At 42.7% G+C, this 13576-nt stretch overlaps 1 protein-coding gene across 3 annotated transcripts in view; it reads left to right on the top strand.

Moving 5' to 3' along the window:
• evla (Enah/Vasp-like a) overlaps nt 1-13576 on the top strand; it is a 35985-nt gene that overhangs the window by 825 nt on the left and 21584 nt on the right. Inside the window, exon 1 of one of the 3 annotated variants that reach the window (XM_063497286.1) lies at nt 2851-3134. The exons of 1 other annotated variant lie outside the window; for it this stretch is intronic. In XM_063497286.1, coding sequence (XP_063353356.1) covers nt 3112-3134 — 23 coding nt within the window. In that variant the 5' untranslated portion in view covers nt 2851-3111. Of the gene's footprint in view, nt 1-2850; nt 3135-7367; nt 7822-13576 lie in introns of those variants that run through there. One more of the 3 variants, XM_063497285.1, reaches the window with a different exon arrangement.

Here is a 13576-nt window from a genome sequence, read left to right as displayed (position 1 = left end):
CCCTATATAAGCAACTCGGGTGCACCCGGTGAAATGATAAAAAAATAAATTAAATAAAATACTGCTTTCGTTAAATGTGATTGATGCACCGCCGGGGTGAGTGGCTGCAGGAGGGGAGTGTGTTGGTGTGGTGGGTGGGGGACAGGATAAATGAGGGTGCTTATAACCGTGGCAAGAGGAGGAGGAGGGTGTTTATTCCGGTGGTTGCCAGGCAGGTTAACAGACCCCCACCCCCTCACCCACTTACCATATACACCTACAGAAACCATGATGGTTGCATATATGCATATTATCCAGTCTGTGGCTCGTTTTGAACTCCTCATTCTACATCTGAGCTTATGGGCGGTATTTTGAGCCCTCTCCTGGTTGTGCTGGTATGCAGAACGTGCTGAGGCCCAGATCTTCTTCTTCAGCAGGAGGAGCAGCAGTCTTTATACTCTGTGCTATTTATGAAGCAGTCCTTTTATGTTTTCCCCTTCCTGCCTTAGTTTGACTCCTCCATGTCTCCGTAGCTGCAGTCAGCCTGCACCATTCCGTTTTACAGCCTCAGATTTACTCTGACAGCTCTCCTCAGATACAGTGCACTCTCGCTCTGCTTTTCCTGTAGCTACCGGTGTTGGCCTGTATGTTTGTGAGAGAGTCTGCTGAGAGTCTGTGGAATCAAAAAGGAAAAGGAAAAAGACAGAGAAAGGGAACAAAAAATGGAATAAAGCATATTTGTGAAGTGCTTCTATTTTTTTATTTCCAGTCCCAATAATTCACCGTCATCCTGTAACCTCACCCAGCACAAAGCCAGTGGCTCAACTGCTCCAAGACGTAAACATGCAAGATTCATATCTTCCAGGCCAGTCGGATGAGCACGCCGTTTCCTCTTTTTCTGTAAAGCAACGCTGCTTGTATCCCATCCTGTGTGTTTGTCTTCACCCGAGGCAGATCTGCTCTTTGACTCAGGCCCAAAAGGGAAGTCTTAAATCTCCACAAAGCATCAGCGAGGGGCGACCTGGCTTTTATTTTTGCAGGGTTAAAGGGAAAAAAATTAAAAGAATTACATTCAATGGGCCCATTTGTTCAACCTCGCCGCTTCCATTTGCAGCATTTATGCGAGGGTGCGCATGCATTCATGTATGTGGGTGACCACGCACTTGCACATAAGCGTACACACGAGAGTGGAGTTATTTTTAGAGATTTCATTAAGCGGCACTTCTTCTCTACCGTCAGTCTAGACCTGGCTGTTTCTGCATGCTTGTGCGTGCGTGTTACGAGTAGGCAGAGTGGATTGGGAGGAAGAACCGTGAGCGTGCATGTAGGCGTCTGTCCTTTGCTATTATAGGGCAGGATTATTTCTGAAGGGCTCGTTGTGGTGATTCACTGTGCAAAAAGTAGAATGAGCGAGTGCACTCACTGCAAGGTAAAACGCTGAGTTATGCCTCCTACTGCAGGCTGCTGCCCTCTGAGCTGATCAGAGAGCAGCTCCACGAGAGACGGCATCACCGCAGCCACAGCGCTCCCATTTGTGATACAATGATAAAGCCTGGATTTCAGGGGAAAGGAAAATGGCTTTAAACTAGCAATAATAGTGACAACTGAATATCACAAATGATTAATTGACTCTCACATGGCAATCCTTTATGAATCTACCCTTATCTGGTTGTTTTCTATCTGCTCCTGTACATCATCCATAAGGCTGTGTCCTTTGGCATGGTGGAGGTCAAACAGGTTCCGCCTAACCTTTAGTCTCTCCATTTTCACTCCCCAAGGGTTTCGCTAGAGGTGGACGGATCGATCCAAATATTGATTAGTGTCAAACCAAGGCTGGTATTGGTATCAGATCAATACTAACTTTCCAAAAGTAATCAATCAATATGGACGGTACTTTTGTATCCTCTAAGTTCAGTATGTACTGGATTGTGTTAAATAATTCTTAAATGAAATACAGTAAAAGCTGAAAAGTGGAGTTTTTTGTGTTAACTAATTACTGTGGAAAGTAAAAATCACCGTGATTTAGTAATCATTAAAATGTCTTCATAAACTGATGATGATTCATCTTATAAATCATGACATGCTGCTCTCTTCTAAATAAGCTGCCTTTACAGTTTAAAAGTAGTGGTATCAGTATTGGTACCTGGCCCTGTGTTTACTTGCAGTAACAACATTTTAACACTTTTTTTCTGTTTGTTGTGGAGTTCAAAGTCTGCTTGAAAGTTTTCGCTTAGGCCTCAGCCAAACGTCACTAATCCTGGATGCACATGAACTCAGACCTTCTGGGTGCCACTTTAGAACCCAGGATCCGTTGTGTGTTTCTGGCTATTTTCTTAAATCCATAAAGCTTCCTAATCTTTCAGTGGATCGCTCTTTGTTTGTTTCCTACACCTCGGCTCACTGCTGCAAAGAAGCTTAAAAGCCTTTAAGTTTGCTCCTGCCAGATGGACCGCCGTTGGAGGGCGAATTCTGATAAAAGCCGCAGGGATGCCGCGAATATTACGCCAGATCAGGGAAACTTTTGTTGCTCGTTACGCTCTGTTGTTCCTGCAGAGAACTGGAATGTTGTGTCTGTTATGATATCTGAGCTGAATGAATGAACTGTTGCTGTTGTTTTCTCTTCTGTAGTTAATTAGTGATAAAAGGCTGACATGCAGAATCTATTTAAAGCTGCTGTATAGAAAGGGGAGTGTAAAAGCGCTCCTGTTTCCAATACAGGCTAACATGTAATTTCCATCCAGTGGAAATTATTCCTCGGAGGTTGAAAGACGACGACTCGGTCCCCGAAGCAGAGGGAGGTGACTGGTCTGCGTTGGTCACATGTTCTCTCTCTCTCTTGCATTCCCTTACTCTGTTGCAACACTCCTCATCTCTCTCGCTCACTCCTTCCCTCCTACTCTCTCTGTCTCATGCTCATGACTGCCTTGCTGGCGTAGTAGATTTTTTCTCTTTTTTTAAACTTTTTTAGAGGGATGTGCAGAGGGGAAAGACTGAGTTGACTGCAGCAGGGTTGGACAGCATGCGTATTGCTCTCTCTTCTCAGGCTGACATTTCCCCCTCTCCTCCATAATCTCCCCTTTTTATACTTCCTTCTATCCCGTGCTTGAGGACTGTGCCCTCTTCTCCTGCGACATGTATTCCCTGGACGACTTCGGGTAAGGCAAAATGACTCATCAGTGATCGTCTCTTCTCTGTGTTTTTGGAGTTGTGTGAGTAAAGCTAAGGTTGGCTTTGGGTTGTGCGGTAATGATGTAGCCTCCTTCACTCTGTGGTGTTTCTGTTTGAAGCCTGGCTCAGCTTTCAGACCACACAATCTGTTTGCTCCTTGAAACAGGATTGTGCGCCTGCAAGAAAAACCCGTATCTCACCAAGCCCGACATGCCGCTGAATATGTTGAATTGGAGGAAAAGCGAGGAAAAAAAATCTCCTCCAGGAGTTGCTGACTTTCTCTCCTTTCCTTTTTTCCACCCCTCTGCCTGTGATTCTTTGGAGCCAGCTGTTGCAGAGAAGTCTGATTGGTTACCCTCTAGCAGTCTTTCATTGGTTCAGTCTTTTCCTGGCAAATAAAGGAATGACTTTCTTGCTGCCTGCCATTGAATCTGCTCAGCTGCTCACTCTTGTTCACGGGACTGATCCCATCTGACTCTTTGCATGTGCGTGCGTTTGAGAAAGGAAGTCATGAAGAAAGAGATAGAAAGTGTTAATCTGACTGGCTGATTGAGTGAGACTCTCAAGAGAGGGTATAGTCCAGTATAATGTGGCCCTGCCAGATTAGAGTGGGTCATGGCGATTTGTTAAAGCACAAATACAGATACAGAGCCGAGTGGGGCAGAAGAGATAAGACTGATGGTTTACACTTGACCGCGTGCACTCTAGTAATCTCCATCACAGGGAAGATCTCTCAGCATCTCTCACAGTATGCTCACTATTTATGACAGTGTCATTCTGATTGTAATGTGCAAATAAAAACAAAAGTTGTCCAAAATGTAACCTCAAATTTTGAAATCAAACCTAATGCTCCGTTTTTCTACCGTCCAGACCCCGGCCCATTCTTATTCCTATCAGTGACACAGGATACAAAGAAAAATAAAAGCTCCGCAGGGTTGTATATTATTCTCCGGCTGAGAATGTTAATCAATCTGAACAGGCTAACGTTCGCTCTGTTCTTCCTGTGTTCTCGTTTGTGTAACCTACAAAGTATTTTCTCTCCAAACGGAAGCGGCGGATCCCTTTAAGGATCAGGATTAGTGACGTTGACGAGGACTGGAGAAGGTGGAGGAGAGTGGTGGGGGAAGGGTAAGACAGTGAAATGTGGGGTTGCCATCCATATTGTACTGTATGTGATCACAGTCGGTTAGCCTGAGGCCCAACTGGCATCTACAGGGTAATGAATAAGTGATGGTATTATGGAGGTCAGTGTGCTGATTTTACTGTTTGTTGTTGCCTGCTGTAGATGCACTGCAAGCGAGTGATCCACTTTTATTAAAAAAAACCCAGAGAATCAGAAAAGTCTCATTATTATGATTTAGTGTGAGTATATTGGCAGTGCTGCGACATCGCACTGCAGCTTTGAGCTCAGTGAACATAAAACAATCTATGCAAAAATTTAAAATCGAGCATTTCGCACGTTACAGATGATCCATCTGAATATTTGTATGTACGATGAGATTTCCCAGTGTCAGTGGTTATTTCACTTATTTCACTGTTCTCAAACATCGTGTGATGACAAGCTAAAAGATGTGACTACAGTTAAGTTACTGTTTCCCTGGCACAGAAAGAGGAACAGCAACTGGTATCTCAGGAGTAATGAATAAGTTACGGTATTATGGGGTTAGTGTGGGAACACTATTGACTATCAGGCAAAGTGTTCATGTTTCATGATTGGTGCATCCCTGGTGTCGGTCTTTATTCGGCTCTACTTTATGTCTAGTTTTTCTTTCAGTGCTTTCAAACTAATTACGCTTTTTTTTTTGTTAAAATTCTGCACTTGAAAAGGACTTCGAGATTTTGAAAATTTTTGACATTTTAGGTGATTACCAGCAAAAAGAAGGAAAAAAAACAAGCAAAAATAAAATAAATAAATAAACTAAAGTTTTTTTTTAGCTTTTTTAGCTTTTCATAAGCATATATGAGAGTAATGTTGTGAATCATCAAACACCCCATGACTATCACAATACTTCACCTATTGAGGCTTCTGCTGCACTGGAAGCCTCAGTAAAAAATTACTGCAATTTTTAACATTTTGCAATAAAATATCACCTTTTTTTAAACTGCAAATTATAATTTCAAATTTTAACTGTTAATATCTTTTTTATCCAATGAATTTATCTCACTTCAGTTATTTGAATGGGTTCAGTTTGGCTATTACATGCAATCTGATTGTGATGATGCAGCAGTTAACTGTGATAAATCACTGAAAATAATATATCTGCTGTTGTGTACATGGGCAGAAATTCACATTTAACTTTCACATTTGGCCTCTGCAGCCTTCCTGTTCCAACAAGAATAAAACCAGTTGAGTCGAGATTTTTTCTGACTGGCAGAGTGGCAACACATTGGAAATCTGTCTGTATCTATAAATCAGAGAGCAATTATTTGCACATCTTTGATGATCTCTCTGTGAGTGTTTGCAGTCAGTCCAACCAAGACTGCGACTGCAGAAAGGTTGCCTTCTCTCAGGTAGGGTTAATAGAAGGCAACCTTGATCAAAAGTACTTGTGAGTGTGCAACGACTTCAAGCTCTGGGAAACTATTTAGTCACCAATAAATAGTTGCAGTCAGTCACAAAATGTGAAAAAATTCTATAAAACCATCAGAAAGCTGCCAAGTTTTTTTGTAGAGGTAAGGATGCTCCTGTCTTATTTTCCCTCATATGACTGAGCCATTAGCTTACTCTGATTAGGAGGTATTTTAGTCTCCAGTGTTGGATGGTTAATCAGTTCATTTAATGTAAGTTTGCTCAGCTAACATTAACTCAGGCTGGTGATGCATGAGATGAGCCCTCTTGGTAATAAAACTCCCAGAGTATTTAATTTAATTTAATAACATTTAGATATTTGGTGTCCCTGTATTGATACAATATTGTCATGCAAAATATTGCAACACTATGCTTTAATTGCTATTGTCCTATTTTTTAAATAAATATTATTTTTGCTGTGGCATACATTTAATGGAAAAATCCTAAATAGAAAGAATAATAGCACCCTATGATCACTGCGAATGTGTCTTTTTCTTTCTAAGCAACAATGTGACAAGTGAAAGCGATGGGATCACGTACCCGCATGGCCTTCATGTTTGATTTCCGATGCGCTCACTTTCCCTGCAGCAGTTTAGCTCTTTCCTATTATCAGTTTATAAATGTTAGTGAGCAGGCAGCGTCTCCTCCTCTGGGCACAACAGAGCCTCGTCTGCCACAGATCGAGCTTGTTAACATTTACCCGTCCGGCCACAGAAACGTCCTGCGGTCCAGCTGGGCCATCTGAGCCGCACACGAGCCAAGAGTAATTTCGCTTGGCAATGGCCGTTACCCCTGAATAACAAATCACTGTTGATCGTGACACCGGTTTAACCGATGACAACGTGACACAGAGTGCCCTGTCACGCATCTTGGTGGTGTGACTCTGTCGTTTGGGTTGTTTGCTCTCTGAGCAGCATATGATGTCAGCCGTTAGAGCCGAGTGCATGTGAACCAGAGAGGTCAAAGGGTAATGCTCTGTCATCTTAACACTGGACTGCTGTCAGCCCAAGGTTGTGTGGATTTGTGTGTGAGAGCTTGAGAGGGAGATCGTTTATTTGTAGCCTGCAGGACAGCACATAGTGGACAGGGTCCTTTGCCAGAATCAAACCGGGAACGTTCTCTACCTCTGGTTTTATTACATCTGGATCGAATACTGCCGCTCCGCTCAACAATAACACCGATGCCTTCCAAAATGCCCCCACCTCCCTTTGCTGTCTCACCCAGGGAATCTAAACCAGATTGAGTGTTAGCTTGTGAGTTATTCAATAGCTTTTAATGGACATTTAGCACATACACACGCATGCACGCACACACATGCACACACCACCTCCAGTTAATGTGCATGCCCCGTGAGTGTTCATCCACTGTCCTCAGAGGTGGAGGACATCCCAGTCAATAGTAGCTGACCGCAGTATAGACCACTGGTTGTTAATTCGGGCTCGGCTTATTTGGGTGGCTATGGCAACAGCAGGCTGGAGTCAGGAGGAGGGGCAGTGGAGATAACAGCAGGACCCCCCCCCCCTCCCCCCCCCCCTTCATACATCCAGTAAACTGTAGTGTGTGTTTGGATTTGGGAGGGGAGGGGCGTGCTGCTGGTTGAGACGGATATGAGGTAATCTCCCTTGGGTTTTCAGTACAACAATAGCGCAGAGGTTCGGTGACAATCGCGCACTCACAATCGTGTGTTAGGGATCACTGGCTGGTCAGTGACTTCATCTCTGCCAGTCTGTCTGTCAGTCATCTCCTTTGTTCCTGGATGGAGGGGCCATCCGTCTGGATGTGAATGCAGCACTGCGAGAACTCGGGAATGTTCTAAATCTCATTTTCGCTTCTAAGTGGATGATTTTAGTTACTCATGCAGCTGTTGCTCTTCTGCGTAATTTGTCGCAGGCTTTCAGGAGAGGATTAAACCACTTTTAATAAGTTAGAGTTTAAATGTAATGCAGCAGCACAGAAGGGAGTTTGTGTTATAGAGTGACGCTGCTGCTGCTTTGTTTTGTTTTCCTGTTGACCAGCATGGACATACACCGGTTGCAAGCGCTGCGTTACTGCCTTCCTCAGAGTGTCAGTGACTCGGGATTGTTTTACAGCCACATCGCTGCCAGGTTTGTGCTGACACTTTGTTTGACGTCTGTCTGATCATTTCTACTTCCAGTAAGTAAGTCAGTAAGGGTGAAGGGTGAAGATAGGAAGGAAGATGAAGGAAGGATGTCAAAGATGAGATAAAAACAGTTTGGGATGAGTAAAAAAAGTCTGATTGTTTAGTCGATGAGGTTTGATTGTCGTCCACAAAGAAAGCACTGTAATATTCCAGCAGCACAGACGGACAAATCTTTCCCTGCTGTATTTTAATCAGAGCTGAAATACTAATCTGTCATCTTAATCTGGCCTCAGCAAACTGACACAGAATGGAGGCTATTTTGGATTAGTTATTGTGTGCATGGAGAATGTTAACTTTGCCAAAAAGGTGGAATGAATCAGCTCTCTGTTAAAAGTGCACAAAAGTGTGCAAAGTTTTGACTCTGATGTGTTTTGATGACTGTTCGCCTGATTGCAGCATTCCCATCAAAGCCAGAGATGCTGCCAGAAAGATGCGGTTCAGCGTGTGCACGTGATGCTACGCCGAGCATCTTCTTTATTCTAAACACGCTGCAGCTTCACACAGAGCATCTCTGAATAGCAGAGCTCTGTAAGGGCTCTATACATGTTTAATTCACACACGTGTTAAAGACTGCTTAGCTTCCGGCTAGAAAGGCAGCCTTTCAGGCCAGTGCACTTCTCCTTCCCCCCCCCTCTCTCTCTCTCTCTCCTGGACAATGAAAGATTGAGGGAAGACATGGAAAAAGAGAGAAAGAGGGATATTTGGTTGCTGCTGATGTTCCAAATGAGAGCAGTAGGATCAAACAGCTCTGCTGGCTGCCTTGTTATCACGAGGGAGAAGAAGAACCAAAGGGGGAGGCTGGGGGTGTGAAAATAAAGGACAATGAGGATTTTATGACGAGATGTGCAGCCGCTGCTTCAAACTGACTTCCCGTCTAATACATGCAATTCCTGTTGTGTCTGCTGCAGCACTGAACACTGAAAATGCATATGGTATTGTGAGCAATGTTAAATTTTTAAGTAAGAACGGGCATTTCATACAAAAATACTGTTTCATATTCATTCTAAACTGCTCTTCAGAAATTGCCCCCCGACTCCAAACTCCTCTCAGATGGCTGTGTATCCTCGTGGTAGATTTATGGCCCCTTATTTTTCACAGATGTCGTCAATATTGGCTTTTCGTCTTTCGTCTGGTTTGAATTGAAGATTTATTTGGGGGTATTTTAGCGTTTATTGGTGGTTGGGACAGTGAAGCAGATAGGAAAGGAGGGGGAACAACATGCAGGAAAAGCCTGGGGTGGAATCAAACTCATGTGCCACAGTGGCCTTGTGCCACCTACCTAAGCCAGCCAACCCAGGACCTGAACTCTATATTTTAAGATAAGAAATAGTTGTGTATCTGTTTCTATTTATTTTTCTTATAATTAAATGACTCCTCGAGTATTTTAAAATCATTTTATTTATATGACCTGTAGAGGATATCCATTTAAACCTAAACCTGAATGAACAGGGAGAGAAGTGGCAGTGATAGGGGCAGAAACACAGACTGACCAAGGACACCAAGTACATAAAATATACAACAATTAGATATCAAGTGTAATAAGCAAACATGGGCCTGTCTGATCATTGTTTATGTTTTATATGGCTCTGAATGAAAAGGATTGTGCTGCAGAAGGATTCAAACAACTGAACCTTTTCCACAGAACAACTGGGGCATTTGGCTGAGAACATAAGCACATTAATGTAGTTTGCATTAATGCCATTAAGACCACATCACTCTGTTCTCTCTCATTTAGGCTTAGTTGCATTTTGCAATATTGCGAAGTATTCGTATATGAGTGGGGCGGGGGTCAGATAAATGCCCTGTGATCTAGTAAAAGTGAGGCACAATGTGGACAACATGATGGATCTGGGATGTGAAAGCCTTTGTGAATCGGCTGTGTGCTGTTGCTTTAAAATAGTCTTAGTTGTCTACTTAGCGGGACTGTGATACATGAGTTCAAAGGTCTTTTGAATAAGTACACCTCTGCTGTAGAATTAAATATATGTTACATTTGTTTTTCAGATTTCCAACTCTATATTTTTACTCTTGAACTCAGGAAAAGTACTTCAGGTGTTTTCACAGCTACACAAAAACCATCCTTTTCTGGGTGCAGCTGTCTGTAAAAAGGCCGTTTAGCTCCTCTCCCTTTAAGCCACACTTTTTCCGATTGGTCAACCCTCTGTAAAAAGGAGATTTAAAGAGCTAAACAGCATGTGGGCGGGGCTCCAGGGCTCATATATTAAGGATATCCACTCTCAATGACATCATACAGAGACAAGAGTGAAAAAAATCATGTCTGATACAAAGTGTTTAGAGCAGTCTAAAGCCTGAGCTTTTCACTCGTAGGCATTATTTGTACACTTACCCTCATTTTTTGAAAAACTCCATATTTGATATAATCTTCCATTATTATGAGACTAAATCTGTGACGGACATTAAAGAAAAGCAGAAATGGTCCCTTTAAGAGTCAGATTTGGCATGCTTGGCAAAATGCAGACAGCAAAAAGACTGTAATTATAACTCTGTGAGTGTGTGTCACTCTTATTTATTTTTAATGACTGTGCTCCATATAGTTTAGTAGCAGTGTTAGGTTACACGCAGCAGTTACTACAACCCCTGCAATCTGGCCCCTACCTCGTATCTCACTGCATCCTTTAAACAGACTAAGTGTGTATAGCTTGCCGGGTTACCAGTGACCCAGCTTCACACTGTGTGTGAGCCACAGTGAGCTTGTGCTGTTTTTAGTTCCTTGGGCCTCCTTCCCTGCCTGTGCCTGTGAACACTACTTTCCCCCATGGAGCAGATTAGAGGTCTTGTATGAGAGTTAAGCCCGGGTTAATTTAGATTTAAGGCTGCAGTGAGGTAATGATCTGCCTGCTATGCTCTGTCTCTAATCCAGACAGACCTCTTCCTTCTGTCAGCCAGACCCCTTCACCCACTTAAACACACACACACAAAGAGAGAGTGGCATCCCTTCTCTAAATGTATGGCTTTGCCCTGCTCTAAAGCCACGGGGGCTATAATCCTCATTGTGAGCATAATAATAACACTAAACTGGATCCTTACTTTACAACCAATCTCTCTGTCCCTGTTTCTGGCCCTTCACTAAAAATATCTGTTACCATGTAATGGTGTACGTACACTATGGGTACCATAATATACTGTGTGTGGGTGTATAATTATGTATTTCTCTTCCTGTTTGGAAAAAAAGGGGCAGCACCTCACATCACATCAGAAGACTCACTGCCTCACCCTTAACGAGAAGATACTAAGAACCGAGGTGGATTTCTGGCTACTGTGCATGGTGTTAGTGGGTTATGTCTCTCCTTGTAGTTACAATTAATAATGTTTCAATGGAAACTTTTACAACAGTGGTTGAACTGTTTGGTTGTTTGACTTCCTGACCTTCCTTACAACCAAATTTCCAATATGGGAGCAAATTCCTCTGCAAGAATGAAACATTTCTCACTTGAGGCTACTAATGTTTATTTCCCAAACATCTCCCTGACACTGACTGTATTTCTTTATTAGCTACCGCACCAACAAGGGATGCATAAAGCTGTGTAATTATCACTTCTGCTGCACTGGAAGCCTCTCTGGGTGCTTTCTTCTCTCTCGGCTGGCTTTTGTTGTGCGGGAGGTTATGGTGGGTTTTTGTTTTTTTAGGCTACTTAATTAGCATGAAATGAAACTCATTAGTTGGATAGATTAAGCTGTATTTGTGGCACCTCCAAGTTGCAGTGAATGATAACTGATGTGACAGTTGACAGAGTAATTAATTGAGATTGATGATGACATGAAAGGCTGGGGGAAAGCAGAAGTGCTGAAAAAGACCTCGAGTATGATAACACGCCATGTGTCTTATGTTTGGTCTCACTGCTTCTCCTTTTAGTTAATTAATTTTAGATAAAAGTTCTCCCGTATTATTAAACATGGCCAAAGTTTCAAATAGTATCCTCTATTGTGGTTCATATGTAAAAATATACAGTAGGGAGCTGTACATTTTTATAGTAGATTACAGTTTTTTTCCCAGGCCAACGACAGAACTAATTGGATGGAAATGTTTAAGCACAAGTCATTAATTCAGAAGTGTTGTCATGGTTACTGCAGTCATTTGAGTTTTGCTGTGATTGTTGTGGACGTGTGATGTGGTTCCCACTGATTGCGTGCCTAAAAATAGTGTTATAGTTTAGCTAAAAATGGGCCACCGTGAACCAGAGTTCAACTTAGAGTAGTTGTTACTATGAGCAGTACAACGGAGTAGGAGAAGAAATTGTTGTAATTTAACATGGAAATTTCTTGCAGTGCAGTGTTATTCCAGGAAAATTTAAAGGGAAAACTAACCTTCACTAACCTCTTTTCCTGTCATAGATTTGTCATGCATTTGTATCAACAGATCTCTGCTGACGGTGTATTTCTGTGACACTTTAGTGTCCTTTGATAGTGTTTTTGACATCTAGTTTTCACAGAAACAAAGGCCTAACAATCCGATCCACGGTCATGAGCCGGCCATGCAGGGTCGTGCTCAGTGACTCATCAGTTGTTCAGATCCGTTCGGGTGCCTTCCACTGTGAACCAGCAGGATGAAACAATTACCCCAGATACAAAAGCTAATTGCCATGATAACAGAAGCCCTGCCCTCCGGGTGCTACCCAAAGAAGACGCCTCATGCAACCCACCACAACCCACTCGCATCCCTGCCAAGGAAACACTAAATACAGCCAGTGATCTAATCTTTGATTTGCCAAACCTCACAGAAATATGAAACTTCTATTTCTAATATGTCTCGACCCCTAATGTATGCTCTTAGTATTTTCTGGTCGTGATCAGTTTGAGGAGTCATTTCTGAAAATAACTGATCTCTGAGGGGAAACACTCAAATTGTATAATATAGGATTTGTGTGGAGGAGGGTGGGGTGAGGCAGGCACATATGTCTAACCATGTGTGCAGGGAAGTGCTTTGCTTAATTCAGAAGCCTGGGAATGTGGCCTCATTTTTACTGCTCGCCTATGAGGCTTTATTTGACACGAGGAATCCTTCAGTGCAGCAGAAGCCTTCATAGCTTTCTCTGTTCTTCTGTTTTTTTCTTTTCAATCACTGCCACTGTTCTCTTCTGCTTCTTAGATTTTTCTTCTCACCCCACTCGGGCTGCCTTTGGGGTGAATTTATTATTCAGCTTCAGCCTACTTATTCCAGAATAAACAAGGTGCAAAGCTCAGATGGGATCTTTTGGGGAAATCGCATCCACTTTTTCCAGGAAAGAACTGGAATATTCGGAGTACTTGTTTCCTCTGCACCAATACAAATACACCAGCCACTTTATTAGTTACAACTAGGAAGTCCTGGATTGGACTGCCGCTCGCCTTCAGAACTGCTTCAGTTCTTTATGGTATAGATTCAACAGTTGCTGGAAACATTTCTCAGAGAAGCTGGTCCATATTTTGCACACAGTTGCTGCAGATTTGTTGGCTGCACATTCATGATCCAATCTCCTGTTCGACCACATCCCAAAGATGGTCTGTTGGATTGAGATCTGGTGGCTGCGGAGGCCTTAAAGTGTCTTCATCATTTGTGACTTCCAATTGTAAGCACCCATTGATACAAAGAAGGATGAATCCATGCTTTCATGTTATTTACACCAAATTCTGACATTGCTATCTGATTGCTCAAGCAGAAATTGAGACTCATCAGTCCAGGCAATATTTTCCAGTATTGT

This window comes from Pelmatolapia mariae, linkage group LG16_19 (assembly GCF_036321145.2).
Source record: "Pelmatolapia mariae isolate MD_Pm_ZW linkage group LG16_19, Pm_UMD_F_2, whole genome shotgun sequence".
Lineage (NCBI taxonomy): Eukaryota > Metazoa > Chordata > Actinopteri > Cichliformes > Cichlidae > Pelmatolapia > Pelmatolapia mariae.
This window is presented reverse-complemented; position numbering and strand designations above follow the sequence as displayed.